The sequence below is a fragment of the Meriones unguiculatus genome, chromosome 7 (assembly GCF_030254825.1).
Source record: "Meriones unguiculatus strain TT.TT164.6M chromosome 7, Bangor_MerUng_6.1, whole genome shotgun sequence".
Classification (NCBI taxonomy): domain Eukaryota; kingdom Metazoa; phylum Chordata; class Mammalia; order Rodentia; family Muridae; genus Meriones; species Meriones unguiculatus.
The window spans coordinates 87,170,561-87,190,923 of record NC_083355.1 but is presented as its reverse complement, the minus strand read 5'-3'; the positions used below and the strand labels follow the sequence as shown (position 1 = coordinate 87,190,923).

The window sequence follows — 20,363 nt, the reverse complement described above, 5'->3', positions numbered from 1 at the left end:
GCCTCTGCTGGGACTAAAGGTGTGAGCCACCACTGCCCAGCTGTTGGTGCTTTGAGACAAGGTCTCCTGTAGCCCAGGCTCACCTTGAACTCCTGATTCTCCTACCTCTACTTCCTTGGATTACATGCATGCACTCCAGTGTTCACAGGATAAAATTAAAAAAAAAAAAGAAAGCATATATTTTCCTGTTTGAGGTAATATATTCCATTAGAATTCTCATTTTTAAATTTGGTGACTTTCTAGTAAGTTTAGAATGTTATAATATGAACTTTCAAACAAACTACTCGCCAAAAGACATAATTTTGCTTGATAGGTGAATCTTTTCCATGGTCAGCCCACCTTTATCTCAAGAATTTCTTTAGTCCATCGTTCATGAATGGTTGTATTCAACCAGTCCTGTGCCATGTCTGGTCCCGAGGATGTAATGCCTGCTAAATGGAAAGGGCAAACCCGACACCTGCCTATTTCAGGAGTTAATTGCCACTAATGACAGGGGATAGTTTCTTGGAAAAGCACTACATTGAAAAGGGGACTTTCAAATTGTACCTGGTAAAATTCCAGTGCTCTTACCCAGTTTCCTCACTGAGGTCATCTTGGGGACTCCCACACTATCGAAAGGCAGTGAGCTACTTCTGGCCTGTACTGTGGCTGCTGGTTAACAGCTGTGCATCCTCAGGGCTCCACACTCAAGACCTTTGGCCTCACCACTACCAATGAAATAAGACACTGCTATGTTCTCAGAATGTTTCTTGTGGCTTGCAAATGCATCTGGAACCAATGGACAGAGAACTTTCTCAATTTGGATTTTGGCAATTTTCTTCTCACTTTTTTGGGGGGTGTGGGGAGGTGGGGAGAGATGAGGGGATTGTTAGTGTTAGAGGTTGAACCCAGGGCTTGAAGCATGCTAAAAGCATGTGCTCTACTACAGAGCTACAATATCAGCCCTTACCCCCTCCCAATACCAAGTGCCCTATCAGCCTAAACAATTCTTTTTTTTTTTTTTTTAAACGGATAAGTGGAGGGTGAATTAGAAAAATGAATTGCGGAATAGAAGGGTGGTGATAAATTTTTGGAGGGGACAGGTGCACTAACAAAAAACCCACAGACAACCTCCTTCTAGAGGGTCCAATCTCGGGTTCCCTCACTTGGACCGGGACTGGGCACCCCAAGAGGCAGCGAGCAGCGCCGGCCGAGCCGCTGGCCCCCTCCAGGGAAGGAGGGGTGAGCCGGCCGCCGGGCCGCCGCCACCACCACCGTGATTGTTACGCGCGTCCAACTTCACAGAGTGCGGCGCGCCGGGGGCGCACCGAGGCCGCCGTCCAGCGCCAACCGCGGCTAGGCGCGGGCAGCAGCCGCTGCGAGCCGCCGCCCGCCGTCTCCCGACAGCCGTCCGTGGGGGAGGGGCGGCTGGCGCCCGCGTTCTCCGGCCCGGCGGCCGGCGGAAGGGCCCCGCACCGCGGAAGCGCGACCGCAGCTGGGGGCGGGGGTGGTGGCGGTGGCGTGGAGGTGGAGGGGGGGTGGATCAGCTGCTGGAGGAGGCGGAGGAGGGGCGGAGCCTCAGGGGGAAGGGGAGGGAGGGACACGACCGTGAGGAAGCCGCGAACGCCGCCGACCGTCTGCACGCCTCGCTCCGTCTGCCATGGCTGGCTGAGGAAGCCTCCGGCTCGCCGCGGCGCGCGGGGAGGGACGGGAGGGGAGCGGCGGCCGGGCGTGCGGCCGAGGGAGGGGCGGCGGCGCGAGCTGCGGCGGCGGCGGTTCCAGCATGAAGAGGAGAACTGGCCTGGGGGGCAGCATGAGGTCAGTGGTGGGCTTCTTGTCCCAGCGGGGCTTGCATGGGGACCCCCTGCTCACTCAGGACTTTCAGAGGAGACGCCTGCGGGGCTGCAGAAACCTCTACAAGAAGGACCTTCTCGGCCACTTCGGCTGTGTCAATGCCATTGAATTCTCCAACAATGGAGGCCAGTGGCTGGTCTCAGGTAAATCAACCCACTTCCTTCCCCTCCCCGCGCCTCCCGGGCCCCTTCCAGCTGCCCCTTGCCCTTCCCCGCCATCCTCCTGCTGCCCTGTGTCCCCCCACCCCCGCCCTTCCCAACCCCTTCCCAGCGGTGGGAAGATTTGGTGTGAAATTAATACCATTGCAGGGGGAGGGAGGGAGGGGGGGAGGGGGAGGGAAGGAGGAAGGGGAAGGAGAGGATGTCTTCTATAAAGAAAAAAAAAAAAGACCTAAAATGGTTGACAGGTCTTTAATGCGCTTTATCTCAAGTGCAAAGTGGTCCCTCCAGATGTCTGCCCTACCCGTGTGGGTCGGGGATGGGGGCGAGGCTGCGGCTTGACTAAGTTGGATGGCAAACTCTTCCTTTGCGTAGTTTAAAAGGTGCGGGGGCCGCTTGGTGGGGGGCGTCTCGCAGCGGGGAAGAGGCCGAGGCGCGCCAGAGGCCGGGGGGAAGCTCGAGCCCCCCCTCGTCTTGGGCATCTTGGAGAAAAGGGGCCTCGGAGCCGGAGGCCGGCGTTGACAGGGCGGGACACCGAGGGGCCAGCGGGGTCGGGCGGGTGGTGACGGGCGGCCGAGCGGCGTCCCCTCCCCCCCTCCCCGGGCTCTCTCAGGGCCCAGTCCCATCTCCCTTCAAGCACTGGTAGCCTCTTCCGCGTCTTGTTTTTATTATGGTTCCGAGGGCTCCGGAGACCGGGGTGGGGGTGTGTGGGGGGCACCAGCTTGAACTTGGATGCGCTGCTCCAGAAGCAGGGGTTCGGGACGACCCCCCGAGAGACTAGCCGGCGGGAGGTGGGCCCCATCACCTCCCTTCATCATCCGCGGCTCCTGTTGCAGGGGCTGCTGGCCTCCTCCGCCCCCTCCCTCCCCACGGGCCTACTTGCCTCCAGGGTCCCCTCGCTGGGGTGGGGAAAGTGGTGCAATCGAGGCCGGGGCTCCGGCCGGGCGGTGTAGGCCTTACTCTCCCGGGGCTCCTAGCGACAGGCAGCTGAATCGATAGCCTATTGCTCCAGGGGAGGCCCGGGCCGGAGCGGCGGCGGCGGCGCCTGCGTACGCCGCGGTCGGGGGTCGCTGGCGGCCGCCCGCTCCTCCCCGGGGTCGTGGCCCCGGGTGAGGGCGGGTGAGGCTGGGCTCTCGCCTGGGAAGGGGCGGCTCCCAGAAACCCCGCTGCGCTGCGAAGGGCCTAGACCAGTTCGGGCTTTCCTGCTTGCCTCCTTCCTGCACTCCTTTTCTTACGCTGGGAAGGTTGAAGGGGAGCCCAGCCCTGGACGTGGCGCTCGACTTCATCCAGGTGGATGTCCGAATGGCTTTCTAATTTGCGCCATTGGGCAGCTTTCCAGAAACTTCGGCTTTTAGGGCAAAGCATCTGTCTCCTTCGCAAGTTACAGGCGGAAGTGACACCATGAGTATGGTCCAGTTTGTGGGTAGCAGAGATAAAGAGGTCTGTGATTATTTCAGGACAAACCGGGGGTTTCTCCAGAACTGACCCCCCCCTTTTCACACCAGATCATTTCCCCCTGGCATACAGTTTGGACCCTAGGTGACTGTCCCCCTTCCCCAAAGAAACCTGATAGACTACTTCAAGGCAGCCCCTGCATTAAAAAAACTTCCTTCCACACACCACGGCATAGAATTTTATCTAATAAATTCCAAGTACAAAAATGGAGAAAGACCCCTTCTTTGAAGGCTGTTTCTGTTTGTAATACAGCTCTCTCCTGAGATTACTGTATTACAACAGAGGGTCTCCCAGATAGTCTGTACCTACGGAGTGAGTGAGGATACCCTTACAATGAGTGGATAAATCATAACTGATCACATATTGCCCCAGCCTAACACACTTTAGGGGTAAACTTGAAATATAATGTGCATACCATAAACTTCTCCCATTTAAAGTTAATGCATTTTACTTTTTTGTTGTTGTTTTGAGACAGGGTTTCTCTGTGTAGTCCTGCCTGCCCTGTAGACTAGGCTGGCCTCGAACTCGGAGATCCCCCTGCCTCTGCTCCGATTAAAGATGTGCTCCAGCATGACCCTGTACATTTTACACTTAGCCCAAAGGCAGAGAAGTAGTAGTTAATACATTAAAAAAAGAAAAAAACAAACATCAGAAGGACCACTGAGCAGTGTGTGCTTCCAGCATGCATTTTGTGATCCTTACCTTAAGGATCATTTTTTTTTTTTGTTTTGGTCACAAGGTCTTGCTATGTAGCCCACCTCTACATCCTCTATATCTTAGTTGAACACACCATGATCTCTAGTCTTGGCCAGTTCATTTCTTTTTGGTTTTTGTTTGAGAGTGAGTCTAGTTCAGGTGGGCCTGAGCTCAGTATGCCGCCAAGGATGACCTTGAACTCCTAACCCTGCTGTCTCTACCTCCCTAGACCTGAGTTTATATTGCTTTATTTCTTTTTATTTTTAGGAGACAGGGTCTCACACTGAAGTTCTGGTTGGCCCCAGGTGCCTTAGCGTCCAGAGTGCTGGGACAAGTGTGAGCCATCATGCCCCAGGGTCTTACTTTCAGCTTATGCTGAGGAAAAGGGCTGGTCGCATAGGACAGATTCTGGTTTTAGGTAGTCTGTTCCTTCTCTAGCCTTGATTTATCCATCTCCAGTAGTCAGTACTTCCTGGGTTCCAGCCCACCAGCCCTCCTCCAACACTCCTAGTTCTGTTGCTGTTTGTTTGTTTGTTTCCGTTTTTATCAACTCCTGCTTTTGCTCTTAGTTCTTTTAGCAGTCAGTTCTATTGGCCCTTCCAGTTTGGGTCAGCTATTGTTTATTCCCAGAACACAAGTTTTGGTTAAAAGCAACTCACCTTGCATTATGAGAACAGCTTGTATTAACACAGAATTCTTCCTGCTGCATTTGACAAGGAAGCCCCCTTGGAGATTCATAAGACACTGTAACTTGTTAAAGCTAATTAAAAAATAAGTTTTCCCTTGAGAAGTCCTTCAGTGATTTTTCCAGGTTTAAAACGATTTGAGGTGTCATATTTACGTGCTTTTTTTCCTTTGATTTATTGAAATAGGTCTCAGCCCAGGCTAGTATGGAACTCAGTATGTAGCTGAGGTTGACCTGGGAACTCCTTGATCCTCCCCCTGGGATCCCTCACCTGACCCCTTTGTAATTTGTTCCTACCTGTCACAGTCCCTTACTATTAACAATTATCACCTGAGGGGGTAATCACACACTAGCAAGAGCCTAGTGTATCTGTGCCCTGTAAGGTGGGATATCAGACTCTGGGATGGGATGGTAATTAGAGTTCTTTTGTGCATTTTGTTGTTTTTTTTGTGTCTTGTTTTGGATTGGTGAGAGCCCCTATGAGAAGTGATACCTCTGACAGAGTATCTGTAGTTATTTGTTTTCATTTGCTAGTAGTTTGGCCAGGCCCACAGTTTGCAACTAATACACAGGATTTGATAGAATTATTTAAGACCTAGGACAGAAATATTTGTGTGATTTCTGTGGCCATATAAAGGGTTATTGCTTAAGGAAATATCACTCTCCTGATGGTTAATCTGTCTTCCAGGGTACAGTGAGGCTTGCAAGTATAAATGTAACTTCGAGGGTATCAGAATAAAAAAAAAATGTTCAGCTATGACAACAAGGGAGAGGATGGTTGATACTTTAAATTATTTGACACTTATGTTTTTTTAAAATTTTATTTGTTTTATGTGTATAGTTGGCTTATGTGCATGTATGTCTGTGTACCATATCTATGTCTGGTGCTCTCAGAGCCCCTTAAATTGGAATTAGAGATGGTTGTGAGCCGCCACGTGGTGCTGCTGTTCCCTGGAACCATGTTCCCTGGAAGAGCAGCTATTGCTCTTAACTGCTGAGACATCTCTCTAGTCTTATTTGACACTTAACATTGTGAAAAGTGACCATGGTGACACACACTTGCTTGAAGTTTCATCCACTTAGGAGGTTAAAGTAGGAGACTGAAAGTAGACAGTGTGGGTTATTTAGCAAGAGCCTTTACTTAGAAAAGAAAAGAAAAGGAAAAAAAAAAAAAACCAGGCTTAGTAGTAGGTATGTATAGAGTGATTAGCCTAGTTTTCAGGGCTCTCTGTTCAGTTCTCTTAGTCTGGAATATACACACATGTTTGAACTTCTGATCCTCCTGTTGCCACCTCCCCAGTGCTTCAGCCATGACCGGTTTTAAGGAAAATTAAAATATTTTCATCAAAAAAGTTACTTTTATGTTTATTATCAATCAGGAAACAGCAATGCAATGATGCCATGCAAGCAGTGTGGTATTATGGCATGACATGTACCTAAAATCATTGCTAGGCCACTTGAACCTGTGACTTCACAGTACTGAGTTCTGTGCTGCTGTTTTCTGGCCTGCAGTGGGAATACCAGGGCCTACCCAAAGGGTTGTTATGAGACTTCCATTATGCAAAGTATATGTAGGCTGCTGAACACAATGCAAACATTGGATAATAAAACCTATTTGTTTTCTTAACTTTTTGGTATTTATGGTGTCACTCATAGTTGCCAATTTTTTCTAACACTGCAAATTGGGCAGACAGTATGGTTTTGTGACTTCTTTGTTGTCATGCTGGGGATTGAATTCAAGCTGTGGGCAAACACCTAATATAGGGTGATATGTGATTTGAAGTTAGAAGTCTTAGCAGTCATAGCTCGTATGAATTTAGGTAAATTACTTCAACATTCATTCATAAAATAAGGGTACTAGATTGCCCTAACTACAAGACAGATGGTAATAAACGGTCAGTGAAATTGCTATGCATGAGAGAGCTGAGGCTAGGGATGTAGTTCAGTTGACAGAGGGCTTGTCTAGCATGCGCAAAGTCCTGGGCCCGATCACCAGCACCACATAAACCTGGCGCTGGACAAAGCTGTCAGCATGGTTGATGCCTGTGAGCCTAGTGCTTGAGAAGTAAAAGGCAGGAGGATCAGAAATTTAAGGCCATCCTTGGCCATACAGTGAAATCGAGGCCAGCCTAGGCTCATGTTTCCAAAGGAAAAAAAGCAAACCTATAAAAGAGCACACAATAGGAAAAAGGAAAAACTGAAGAGGTAGTGAAAATGTACATACAGGAACTGGGAATATAGATCAGTGGTAAACCACATGCCCAGCAGGCATGAAACCCTAAGTTCAAGCCCCACAACTGCAAGTAAACTATCCCAGCGTGCACCCACATACATAAAAGCCAACTCCGGGATAGTCCCTACATCTATGTAGTGCTCTCACCTTACGAATATCATTAGGATTGCTTGCAAGAAACACTTAGTCCTTGAATACTGATGATGTATACATACATACACACACATATAAAACTAATAAAGCATAAACTAGACTTCTAAAAAGTAGGGTTTATACAGCTAGGGAGATGGCTCAGTGGTTAAAAGCACTGGCTGTTCATGCAAAAACCGCGGGTTTAGTTTCTAGCACTCACATGGCTACTTAGAATCATCCATAACTCTTTGGATGTGTGAGTAGCCTTTAAGTCAAACATCTTTGAGATTTGTTTAGAAGGCCAATTAGAAAATAGCTCTGTATGTGTCTGACATGGATTATAAAATTGGCTTCTTAAATATTTTATTTAGTTTGCATGTATGAGTGTTTTGCTGCATGTGTGTGTCTGCATCACTTTTGCCTGGTGCCCAGAGGCCAGAAGAGGGAGGCAGATCTCCTGAACTGGAGGTACAGATGGTTGGAGCCGCCTGTGGGTGCTGGGAAATAAACACAGCCTTCTGGAAAGCCAGCCAGTGAGTGCTCTTAACTGCCGAGCCACCCCTCCAGCACCTCTTATATTTTATAAGTGTGAAGGTTTGTATAAGCAGAATCTTAGCAGTTGAAAAAGGAGTTTCTGCTCATTGGTAATGAGAATTTGTTGTAATCTCTCTCCTTCATTGAGGTCTGAGGCATTGGACTCTGTAGAGCTAGTGGGTTAGGAGCCCATATGTAATAAATTTTATATTTCAGTGAGATTATTATCTCATTCTGGTGTTTATGACTAAGTGTTAAGAAAAGTACTTTTAGAAGCTTTTCAGGTTCCAATTGAAGAGCTGTGAGTGAGGAGAGACATTTAGTTGTTTGGTCATGTTTTATAAAGGGAGATAGCCATTTAGTTTGCTCCATATACATGAACCGTCAACATCATTGGTTACAGGAATCTGTAGTTATGAAGAGAGTCTGAGATGTTCCACTCTTGCTAACTTGGCTGCCTTTGACAAGTCATTTATTGATCCTGTCTCTCTCCTCATCCATGGAGTAAGGTCAACAGTATCCCGGGGTTGGGATGAAGACTGACCCCAGGGGCTTAGTCCTGGCTCTTGTCTAGAGGTCCTATTGCTGCTACAGTTGCTGTTTCATTTGAACCTCGCAGATGAGCAAAAACAAAGACCTGCTCAAGTAGTGTCAGCTCTCTTAGTGGGTTCCTTTGCCAGTATAGTCTCTTTGTAGTTTCATAGTTGTTTGTGTTAAATTAGTAGTGCCCCATAAGGGGAAATTTTGCGGGATAGAGTTGGGCATTCTCTCCGGCTGAGTCTCCAGCGTGAGGCTGAGCTGTACTTCTTACTTTGGACAGTCTTTGTTTCCTTCCTAGAATATTAGTCAAGAAGAGGAATTTGTTTTTCATTCTTAAGGCTGGTTTTATGAAGTTCAGGTAGGCTTTGAACTCACTATGTAGCTGAGAATGACCTTGAATTTATGACCCTCCTTTTAACCTTTTTAGTGTTGGGATTATAGACTTAGGCCACCACACATGGCTCAGGAGGAGGATGCCTGTCAAAATTAGGTTACATAGCTTTTTTTTTTTTTTTTAATTCCGAATTCCCTTTCAAGTCTTTATCTAAATTCTAGTTGTACCACTTGACCTCACTACCTAGTTTGAAGCCCTGAGGATTATCTTTCTCATTGTTGGGTAACTTGACTGAGTTTGATGGCTTGGTTAAGAATACTTTAAGAGTTATTTTGTGCACATGTGTTCATGTGTGCATGTGCAAGCATGATGCTTGAGTTTGGTTCCCAAAATGTGTATCAGGGTCAGAGGGCAATTTTTGTGGAGTTGGTTTTCTCCTTCCACTTCTGTATGGGTCTCAGGTATTGAACTCATGTCTCCAGGCTTGTACAGCAAGTGCCTTTACCCACTGAGCCTTTTTTTTTTTTTTTTGAGTTATAGTTTTTAGCTTTATTAGGTATAGAGTAGGGGAATCATTCTAAATTTTGAGAAAAAAAATAAAGCTTTAAAAAAAATCATTCATTCATTCATTCATTTACATCCTGATCATAACCCGTTCCCTCCTCTTTTCCTAGTCCCACCTTCCCTGCCTTTTCCACCATTCCTCCTCCTTTATTCCTCAGAAAAAGGGTGCCCCCCAACCTACCCCAGCTCATCAAGTCCCATCAGGACCTGTAGTCTGACGAGGCAGCCCTTTGCGGGGGGGGTGGGGGTGTGATCGAAAAGCAGGCAACAGCCCCTCTTCTCCCTTTCTCACCTCCCCTCGCTCCCTCCCACACCCTCTGCTCCCCTTACCAGGGAACCCAAATGAAGCCTGAGCTGTTATCAGCTACATCTGCGTAGGGGGTCTAGGTCTACTGATCCTTGTTGTTGTTTTTTCAAGACAGGGTTTCTCTGTGTACCCTTGGCTGTCCTGGACTGTCTCTATAGACCAGCTTGGCCTTGAACTCACTGAGATCTGCCTGCCTCTGCCTGCCCAGGTGCTGGGCTCACAGGTATGGGCCTCTGATCCATTCTTGATAGTGCACTTTATTGTTTTTTGTTATAATGCACTCTGGCTAGAACAACTGAAATTTGGATATTTGACAGCTTTGATTTAGTTTCAGAGTATTGGTGGGTGGGTAGTGGCTGGAGGGGGTCTATGTTGATTCAATCTTAGAGTTGTTAAGAAAAAAATAAGCTTTATGGCACTAATTTTTCCTTTGCACAGTTTTGTAAAAATGTAGGCAGACAGTGATCTTATATACAAAAATGAAGTCATAAACTGTTCAGGAGGTATGGATTGGAATGTCTGGTGTAATTAGAAGACCTTGGAAAGCACAATGGCCTTGTGGTCTGGGCATTGCAACACTTACTATTCCAAGTAGCCTCTCCATGGTTCCTTACTGTTTAGTCACTGAAAAAACTGTTTTCAGTGTCTAGCTCTATTCTAATTGCGTTTGTTTTTTTGGTTTTTTTTTTTGTTTTTAATGTCAGCAATGCTATGCTTGACTTGTATAATTCAATAAGACATTCACAGTAGTTATCAGAATATGACAGTTACAAGAATCCTCCCATCCATTTGTTATTTTTGCTTGTTTTGAAACATAGTCTCACTTTGTTGCCTGGGCTGGTCTTGAACATGCAGGTATACAGTTGCCTCTGTCTTTTGAATGCTGGGACTAAAGCTGTGTACCTTTAAAAATTTGTTTATTTTCTGTGCATATATAAATGTGGGCACTCAAGTGTCATGTCATACGTGTGGATAGCAGAGGACATCTCTTGGAAATCAGTTCTTCCCTTCTACCTTTGAGGGTCTGAGGCCTGAACTCAGGTCATGAGGTCTTTGAGAAAGCATTTCTACTTGCTGGAACATCTTGCCCACCCTTATGGTTTTTGGTGTGTGTGTGTCTGGATGTCTGGGTGTCTGGGTGTGTTGGGGGCTGGAGTGGAGTTGGAGATTGAAGTCACTAGGCAAGGATTCTTTCATTGAGCCCTACCCCCAGCTTTCATTTATAGTTTTTGCAGATATTTTGCTAATGATAGGAAATTTGATTTAAAGAAAATGTAATTCCTGGGGGCTGCCTGGCAAGATGACTCAGTGGTTAAGAGTACTTGCTGCTCTCCCAGAGGATCAGAGTTCAGTTCCCAGCACCCACATCGGACAGCTTCCAGCCTCCTGTACCTCCAGCTCAAAGGGATCTAATGTTCTTTTCTGGCTTCTGCCTGCACCTGTACAGATGTGGCATAGAGATGCACATATACATTTAACTAACAGTAAAAAAAGGAAAAATTATTCTTCCTACTTTGGATGACTATTGTTAATATCTGGAACATATTTTTAGCCTTTTTGTGTATATTAGGGTTTTTTTGTTTTGTTTTGGAACCAATGTCTCATAGCTCAGGCTAGCTTCTTACTATATTTGTAGCTGAGGTTGCCCTTAAACTCCTGATTCTCCTGGGTCCATCTTTGGAGTGCTACGAATGGATGCATAGTGGTTTGAATAAGAATGGTCCCCATAGGCTTATCATATTTGAATATTTGGTTTCCAGTTGGTAAACAGTTTGGGAAGAATGAAGAGGCATGGCCTTGTTGAAAGAGTGTGTCACCGGGAGTAGGCTTTTAGGTTTCCAGAGACATCTGTGATTCCCAGTAATTCTCTCTCTGCCTTGTAGTTGTAGATCAAGATAGTAACTGTTTCTTTGCTCTATCATCATGGACTTGAATCCTCTGAGACTGTAAGCCAAATCAAATCAAATCAAATCAAATCAAATCAAATCAAATCAAATCAAATGCTTCCTTTTATAAATCTCCTTGGTTATGGTGTTGTATCAAAGCAGTAGAAAGTAACTAAGACATTATGTCCAGGTGTGCATCCCCGTTGCCCAGGAATCCCTTCATTTGGGGCAGGATCTCATTGTGTAGCCTAGGCTGACCTCATAATCTGTTCTTTCCTGTCAGCCTCCCTAGTGCTCATATACAGGTGTGTGCCACCATGCCAGCTCTGGTTTACATTTTTTTATTTTTAGGTGAGGTCATAAAGCTCAGACTGGCCTTGAGTGCACCATGTAACTACAGCTGGGTCTTGAACTCGTGATGGTCTGTCTGTACTTCTTCAGTACTACGCTTAGGCATGTACCACCACACCCAGATTTTTGTAGGTTTTAAAAATAAAATTGAAATGATGTCATGTCCATTGTTTTGTAACATTTTCTAATTAAAGTGAATATTTTCTTCATATGTTATTGACTAGTCTGAAGAATGTTTTCTTCACTCAGCAGTGTTTGGGGCTGAATGTATTTTGTTATGGTGGGCTGTCCTGTGCACAGTAGCAGCCTCTCTAGCCTTTTCTCGGTATGTTCCTGTGGTAATAATAGTTCCTGTTTGTAACAAGCAAAAAATGACTGTAGCTATGCCCAGTACCATGGGAGTCAAAATCAGTTGGGTTAAAAAAAAATTGCTATAAAACAAAATCCCAAACTTCTGGTCTCAACATTTTTTTACATTGAAATCATGAAGATCTCAGAAAAACTAAAATTTGGGTTGTCTTTATGATTTTATTGCATTAGAATTAAAATTGAAAAAGTTTAGATACCCATTTAAATAGACATGTATGTGTGTGAGTGTGTGTGTGCGTTTCTATGTCTGTTTATTTAGCTTGGAGATAAGATCTTGGGATGGAGCCCATGCTAGTCCAAAACTCACAATTTATTCCCATAGACTGGCCTTGAACTCAATGTCCTCCCACCTTCACCTCCTGAGTGCTGGGACTGTAGGTATATGCCTTCCATTACACAGTCTTAAAGTTAATTTGTTGTTGTTTTGTTTTGTCTTTTGAGACAGGACTTCTATGTAGCTGTGGTTGTCCTGGAGCTCTCTGTGTAGACCAGGCTGGCCTTGAACTCAGAGATCCACCTGCTTCTGTCTCCCAAGGGCTGAGATTCAAGATATGCACTACCACTGCCCAGGTCTTTTGTTTTTGTTTTTGTTTTTGTTTTTTAAACTTGGACTCTCATGTATCCCAAGCTGGCTTAGGATGACCTTAAACTTTTCATCTTCTGCTTCTACCTCCTGAGTATTGGTATTGCAGAGATGTGCCAGCATACCACATTTCTGCTGGGAATTAAACCCAAGACAAGCACTCTGTCAAGTGGGCCACACTGCTTTATTTTATTTATTTATTTTTATGTGCAGAGTGTCAGAGGACAACTTGCTTAGCAGCAAGTGCCCTTATCCACTGAGCTGTTTCACTGCTCCTTAAAACATTTAAATCACTTCATTAGTATTCTCACAAATGTCATCAGAAAAATCTTCAAACAGTAACAAGTAGTTGAGTTCACTGTGGCAAATTCAAGGGTTTTTGAAATTTTCATTTGAAAAGTTTAATTTTATCACTGGCTATAGATAACTGCTAGATGATGATGATGATGATGATGATGATGATGATGATGATGATGATGATTAGTTTGAGATCACAGGCTTATCTGGTTTATTTTGAGAAAATATTGCCAAGTCCCTAGGTCTTGTCAGTCTGTTTCAGTTGAAAAGAAAAATGGTAGCAATGAAAAAGACACCCAGTTCAGCATGTGCTGTGGAACTCATTGTTCTATGTATGTGTCTTATTGAGTACTTTGAGTTTTATCATAAAGAGTATTAGGGTGTATCCTGTGCTTAGAATTTGATTTCATTATTTCTACTGTTTCATCAAGGACGTGTTAAATGAAGATGGCATTTTAAAATTTTGTTTTGTTTTACTGCAAGTAATTAGCAGCTCTAAGTGAGCTAATGAGGGACTGGAGAGATGAGTCTGGAAGAGAACACTTACTGCCCTTGCAGAGGACCAGGCTTTGGTACCTAGCACCACCTGCTGCCTTCCCACCATCATGACTATAGTTCCAAGGGCTCTGATGTCTTCTGACCTCTGAAGGGCACCACGCCACACTCATAGTACACATATGCACCTCAAGGCAAAAGACTTGTACACAGAAAATTAAATAAATAAGCATATGTATTATAAAGAATACGCTGAGACCAGTAAAATCCGTGTCATTACTCTAATCAGCACTGAGGTATCAGTGGTTTATCCATCGTTACTTTTTTACTGTCAGTACAGTGTCAATACAATTTAAAAAGAAAATTGGCTGGTGAGGTGCCAAAAGGGCTTGCCGTGCTTGATATCCTTAGTTTGAGTCCTGGATATCAGTCCTTGATAGCCTCAGTTTTGCCTTCTGACCTTGTGGTAGTTTGAATGAGAATGGCTTCCATTGGCTCATACATGTGAATGTTTGGTTCCTAGTTGATGGACTGTTGAGGATTAGGAGGTATGGCCTTGTTGGAGGAGGTGTGCCAATGGGAGTGAGCTTTGAGGTTTTAAAGCTTTCACCAGCTCTCAACTACTGCTGCTTCATCACCACATCTGTTTGTCTGACTCTATTCTTTCCACCACAATGATCATAAACTTACCTTCTGAAACTATAAGAGCCCCAAATTAAATGCTTTCTTTTGTAAGTTGCTTTGGTCATGATGTCTCTTTACAGCAATAGAACAGAAACTAAGACAGAAGTTAGAAGCAGAGTGTCAAAGACCAGGGTAAACTGAGGTGGGATGTAGATAATTGACAAGAAACTCTGAAACTTTCTTTAGTTCTTTAATAACTGGAGCTTGTGGTTCTCTCGCTATTAGTGCCGATCACAGCAAGAAACTCTAAAACTCTCTTTAACCTTTTTTTTTTCCAGGCAGGGTTTCTCCATGTAGCCTTGGCTGTTCTGAATTGGCCTTGTAGACTAGGCTGGCCTCGAACTAACAGCCATCCGCCGCCCTCTATCTCCCTGAGTGCTGGGATTATAGGTGTACACCACTGTGCCCAGCCTCTCTTATCTCTTTAACAGAGCAGATAGCTTCTGGCATCTCTGGGCCAGCACTGTTTGTGACTGTGGAACTCAAGTAACTCTTTAGAAGCCAGTGCTAATGGCACCTGGCTTAACTGCCACTGGTAGGAGTGAGCACTGAGAGATCAGAGCTGATGGCATCCGGCTTGGGCTGCCGCTAATGACCTGTGGGCCACTGATGATAGCCAGATGACACAGAAAGAAAAGAGAGAAATTCACAGACTTGACGGATGAAGCAAAGGCAGGCTCCAGCATGCTTCAACAAATTTACACATACCTACATACATGCATATATGTATATACAATCAGACAGACAGACAGATACATATTTGGTGGATGGAGCAAAGCTCTGATGAGTAGGCTCCAGCAACCAACCTTACATATATACATGTATGCACACACACACACACACACACACATATATATACATATATATTTATATACATACATATATGGTGGATGGAGTAAACCCCACAGCCTCCAACCAACATTTATTATTTTTTGGTTCCTTTCATACCCTTTATGATAAAACTCTCTATGCCATAAGAAAAGTTACCTAATAGCCATAAAAGCAATTATCACAGAAACTGATAAAGTTGTTGCATAGAGGAAATTACAGAAGGATTATTGATCACTTGTGCCTAACTAAACATTTCTTATCTATCACTTCATTCCACAAGTACATTGTAAACTCAAAGCAATAGTTCTTTAGGTTATAGGTTATCAAGGTTCAAGGTTAGCATGGTTTAAGGATTTAAACAAGATAATTGTTTACATGCCTTTCCATTAAGGCTCATACCTAATTAAATAGTCTTTATCTATTTTGTAGCACCACAGTTCATTATAAGTTCAAAGTAATATTTTTATCTGTCTTTTATTCCACAAGCTCCTTATAAGTTCAGAGCAATAATTTTTTTATGTCATAGGTTAGTGAGGTTTTTACGAAGAAACAGATCATCTGTTTAATGAGCCCTAGCGTGAGCGTGGAAGACAATGTGTGCCGACAGCAATGTAGGCTATGAAAGCCCAGTTCAAGATTTCAGAATGGAATGATATTAGCAGCTAGGCTAGAGACCATTCTTGTAGTGAGTTGGCAAAGAATATGGCTGCCTTTTGCCCTTGTCCTGCCAGATGTTAACTTGAGGAAGAGTTTTGGACTAATGTCACTGGCAGAGGAGATTTCAAGACAACCTGATATGAACCGTGTCATGTGGTTATTAGTAATCACTGCTGTGCAGATCGGTAATGAAAAAGAACAAGCAGGGCAAAACATTCAAACTATATAGTTCAGGAGAGTAAGAACACCAGGAAAAGTAATGTTGGAACCAAGTCCTGTGCTCAAGGAGATGAGAAATTTAAAGAAAGGCCTGTTAACTAAATGAGTAAAGAGAGTTGTGCTCTCAGGCTGGGCACAGTGGTGTACACCTATAATCCCAGCACTCAGGGAGATAGAGGGCTCTCAGGACAAGACCCCATTCAAGCTAAGCTTCCAGGTTGTGAAATGCCTAAGGAATCTTTTAAACCAAAGGAAAGTAATTTAACAAAGGAAAGCATCAACAAGTCAAATCTATGTAAATGTAATGCCTTTTGGGGCTGGATTCCATCCCAAACAAGCAGAATTTGGCAGCTTTGACCAGAGTGGTTTTGGCTTTAAAGCCAAGGATACAGGCCTAAAGGAATTATGGAATCTTCCTCCACAGTTCAGGAAAGCTGCTGAGGCCAGGTGTGTGGCAGGGTAGGGGTCTGTGTAGCGGCTCAGAGACCATGGAATGAGGCTGTGAAGGTGAAGCCTGGATTTCATTGGAGGCACCAAGATGATGGAGATGCCAGAGCCATTAGGTACCTGCCAAGGAATGCTGCAGACAGGGTGTGGAGCCAGCGCAAGAGAGTGGTGTGTTGCAGTCAACAGATCTGAAAGGAGTGGGAAATTTGAAGGACCATCTAAAAGTCCTATGACATCAGACATGGAGTTTCAGGACTTTGAGTTTGACCTGATGGGTTTCAGTCTTGCTTTGGTACAGTATTTCCTACCTATGTCACCTTTCTCCCTTTTGGAATGATAATGTGTATTCTGTGCCACTTTACATTGGAAGTTCGTAATTTTCTTTTTGATTTTTTTCCCCCCTGAGGGTTACAGTTAAAAAGAGTTTGCCTTGATGCACTTGGGAGGCAGAGGCAGGCAGATCTCTGTGTTCCAGGACAACCTGGTCTATAGACAGTTCCAGGACACCCAGGGATACACAGAGGAACCCTGTCTTGAAAAACAAACAAACAAACAAACAAAAAAAGGTTTGCTTTGAGTCTCAGAAGAGATTTAGGACTTGTAACTAATCTTGAGACTGTGAAAGACTATGGAGAATTTTTAGAGTTATACTTCATGCGTTTTATATTATGGTATGGCTATAGGCCTGTGGGGGTCAGGGAGTGGAATCTGGTGGTGTGAATAAGAATAACCCCAGTTGGACTATCCAGGAAGGATTAGGAGGTTTGGCTTTGTTGGAGGAGGCATGTCACTGGGAGTGGGCTTTGGTGTTCCAAAAGCCAACGCAGGCCTAGTCTCTCTCTGCCTTGGACTTGAAGATTAGATGTCAGCTTTTAGCTGTTGCTCCAGAGTCATGCCTGCCTGCCTGTTTCCACCTTCCCTTTCAGGATGGTCAAGGACTCACCTTCTGAAACTGTAATCATGTCCTTAACTAAATGCTTTCATAGTGTCTTAGCAATAGAACAGTAACCACGACAGCTCTCTATACTCTTGAATGCCTCCTTATGCACAGTTTTCTTTTGATAAAGCAAATAAAAATTTGTTGTTGAAACATACTTACAGTCCCAGCTATTTGAGAGGGTGAGGCATGAAGATTTTTAAGAATTCTCTAGACCAGCCATCTTAGTGAGACTCTGTCAAGTACAAAAGGGGTGGTGGTGTTTTTCTAACAACCTCAGGCCCTGGGCTCAGCTCTCGGTACACTAACAAGGAAAAAAAGAACAATTATTCTGGCTTCGCAGACTTTCTGAAGTCCATCCAAAACTTTGAGACCAGCCGTCCTAAAGTACATTATGACAGCATCATATGTTGTTAAACGACTATGTTAAATTTTTATCAGTTCTTGTTCTACTTAATTTCTGCTTTTTTTCATGCTCCTTGTAGCTAGATCATCTTGGAAATTAATTTTTCCTTTAGACCAAATCTTTCTTTAGAAATATAATTTGAACCAATGAGTATGAATATTTTTTTGTATTTTAAAAATATGTTGTGTAGTTTGGTAAGGTGGTATGCTCCTATAATCCTTGCCCCTTTGAAAAGTGGGCTCAAAGACTAGCTTCAGCCACATACTCAGTTTGAGACTTGTCTGGAATACCTAAGATTCTGTCTCAAAGAATCAGAAGAATAAATACATTTGTTATATATCACCAAATAATCCTCTAAAGATGTTTGAACACCTTTATCTTAAATTTTGGTTGTTGTGTAGTCTTCCTTTGGTCTGGTTACAGTGTACCTGATTATTTTGTAACCTTTTAACTTAAAACATAGTTTTTCTGTGCTTTTGAGATTATTCTGTATTTACAGTGTTTGCATTTGGGAGTGACTGCCTCAGATTAGAGGCAGGCTGGTAATTTGTTCTCTAAATTTCAGAAGTTTGAGCTTTGCTTTTTTGATTTTCATCATATTTAAAGGATGCCACTCATGCTGATACTTCCCTTTTTCTTCAAAAGTTACTTTGTTTATCCCACTTGTATGTGCATATGTATGTGTGTTCATATGCACCTGCATCTGTGTAGTTGTGTGAGTGCTTGTGCCTGTGGAGACCAGAAGTCCCTGTTGGGTGTATTCCTTCATCACTCTCCACCTCATTGTTTGAGATACTCTCCTACTGAACCTAAGCTCACCAATTTGGCTGTGCTGGCAGGCTGGCCGGCAAGCTCCAGGATTGTCCTTTCTCCACCTGCTGGGCACTGCGGTTACAAGTGTATGCCACCACTGTACCCGCTCCTAACACTCACCCCACAAGAAGCCATAACTCTGTTGGTGATATAAATAGTGCACATTTCAAACCAAGCTGTAATTCCACTTTTTTTTTTCCTGACAGGGTCTCACTGTGTAGCCCTTTCTGGGACCTGGAACACACTGTTATAGATCCGGCTGGCCTTGAATTTAGAGATCCATCTGTCTCTGCCTAAGGTGTGCCCCACACTCCTGGTTTGTAGTTCGCCTTTTGAAAGGCGGAACCAAAGGGTCCTCGTTTTAAGATGCTAACATTGTTAATTCCATAATAACATTTACAGGGTCCCCCTTGTTGTTTTTCAGAGCCACCATAGCCTTTGCATTCAACACGTTTACTTGTGACTTGACCATCAGCAACCCTTTTCTCCTCTGGGCAGATGGAGTCTTTTTTTTTTTTTTAATATTTTGACCTTGTTTCTTAGCAGTTGCCAACTGTGTGTGCTGAGATAAATCTTCAGTGTTGGCTTCCCACAAAAATATGTAGGTATCTGGAGCTGGGCTCCTATAAACATCTGGTTTTGTGATGACAAGAAGACAAGATATTCTTAGATTTCCTTGTAGTGCCTCTAGTGATCCATGGAATATGTCGAAGACCCAGTTGGGACACAGCCCTTCTTTTGTTCCCATACTGACTGGTTCTTTGTTGACTTGAGCTGCTGCTATTGCCACCTGGGCTTGTGTGTGTAGTATGTGTGAATCTTAGTAGCTCTGGTACTGAACACCATAGGATTCAGTCCAAATCCTGTCTTGACCTCAGTCTGTAGCAATTGTAGCAGATGATTTCTATAGCTTCACTAGGCATTTTGTGTGGAGAACATGGACCCAATATGATGGCAGGAAGCAAGCAAGCCCTTGGCTGATAACTTTTTTATTTTATTTATTTTGGTTTTTCAAGATGGTGTTTCTCTGTGTAGTGCTTGCTGTCCTGGAACTCACTCTGTAGACCAGGCTCGCCTCAAACTCAAAAGATCCACCTACTCTGCTTTCCTAGTGCTAGGATTAAAGACGTATACCACCACTGCCTGGCTATAGGGTATTTTTTAATGTAGAGGATGGGGATTGAGCTCAGGTCCTTCTGCTGGTAAGCATTCTACTAACAGAACCGTCTCTGTAGCCTCTTTAAGTTTATTCGTTTAAAATAGTATTTGAAAGGAAATCTTGTGTATTACTATGTCTATGAAGCTGTGAGTTTTGTTGTGCTAGGTTTTTTTTTGTTTTTTGTTTTTTTTAATACAGTTTATACTACAAAAACCATTTCTCTGCTCTCTAGAATCATTCCACAGTGTTTAGAAAGAGCAGACATATGTTGGACGTCAATCCCCCATTTCCTCTAACTGGTGATAGCTTCTTGGGACTGGCGAGCATAGTCTCTTTTGTATGTGTTTCCTCACCAGCAGAATGGGGCCATTGGAGAAACCGATCTCTCAGGGATCTTTCCAACACTGTTCTGTGACTAGTGTGACTAGGTGAGAAAGGACACCTGAGCGCAGTAGATTTCTTCTGTTTCTGCCCAGGAATTAGAGACATTGTCTAGGACTGGATCGAGTTTGGATTTTAAAGCTATAACTTTATTATATTCCAAGACTACTAGTTACCTGATTCTAGAGAAACCACTTTATTTCACAGGGTCCTAGATATCCAATTAAAGTAAAACTTTGATACCCATTGCTGGGAGTGTGCCAAGCTAGTAATCAAGGCAAGTCAAGCCTCATTTTCTTTTTTTTTCCTCCTTCCTGAGGCAGTATCTCATTCTGTAGCCCACGATGGCTTCAAATTTTTCTTAATCCTCCAGCCTC

At 44.2% G+C, this 20,363-nt stretch overlaps 1 protein-coding gene across 4 annotated transcripts in view; it reads left to right on the top strand.

Annotated features, from left to right (window-relative positions):
• Window positions 1–1,604: 1,604 nt before the first annotated feature.
• The window catches only part of Dcaf5 (DDB1 and CUL4 associated factor 5), an 88,905-nt gene continuing 70,146 nt past the window's right edge, over window positions 1,605–20,363 (top strand). The window contains exon 1 of one of the 4 annotated variants that reach the window (XM_021633513.2): window positions 1,605–1,976. In XM_021633513.2, the coding sequence (XP_021489188.1) occupies window positions 1,763–1,976 (214 nt within the window). In that variant the 5' untranslated portion in view covers window positions 1,605–1,762. Of the gene's footprint in view, window positions 1,977–9,674; window positions 9,695–20,363 lie in introns of those variants that run through there. The other 3 variants (XM_021633512.2, XM_021633514.2, XM_060387774.1) reach the window with 3 other exon arrangements.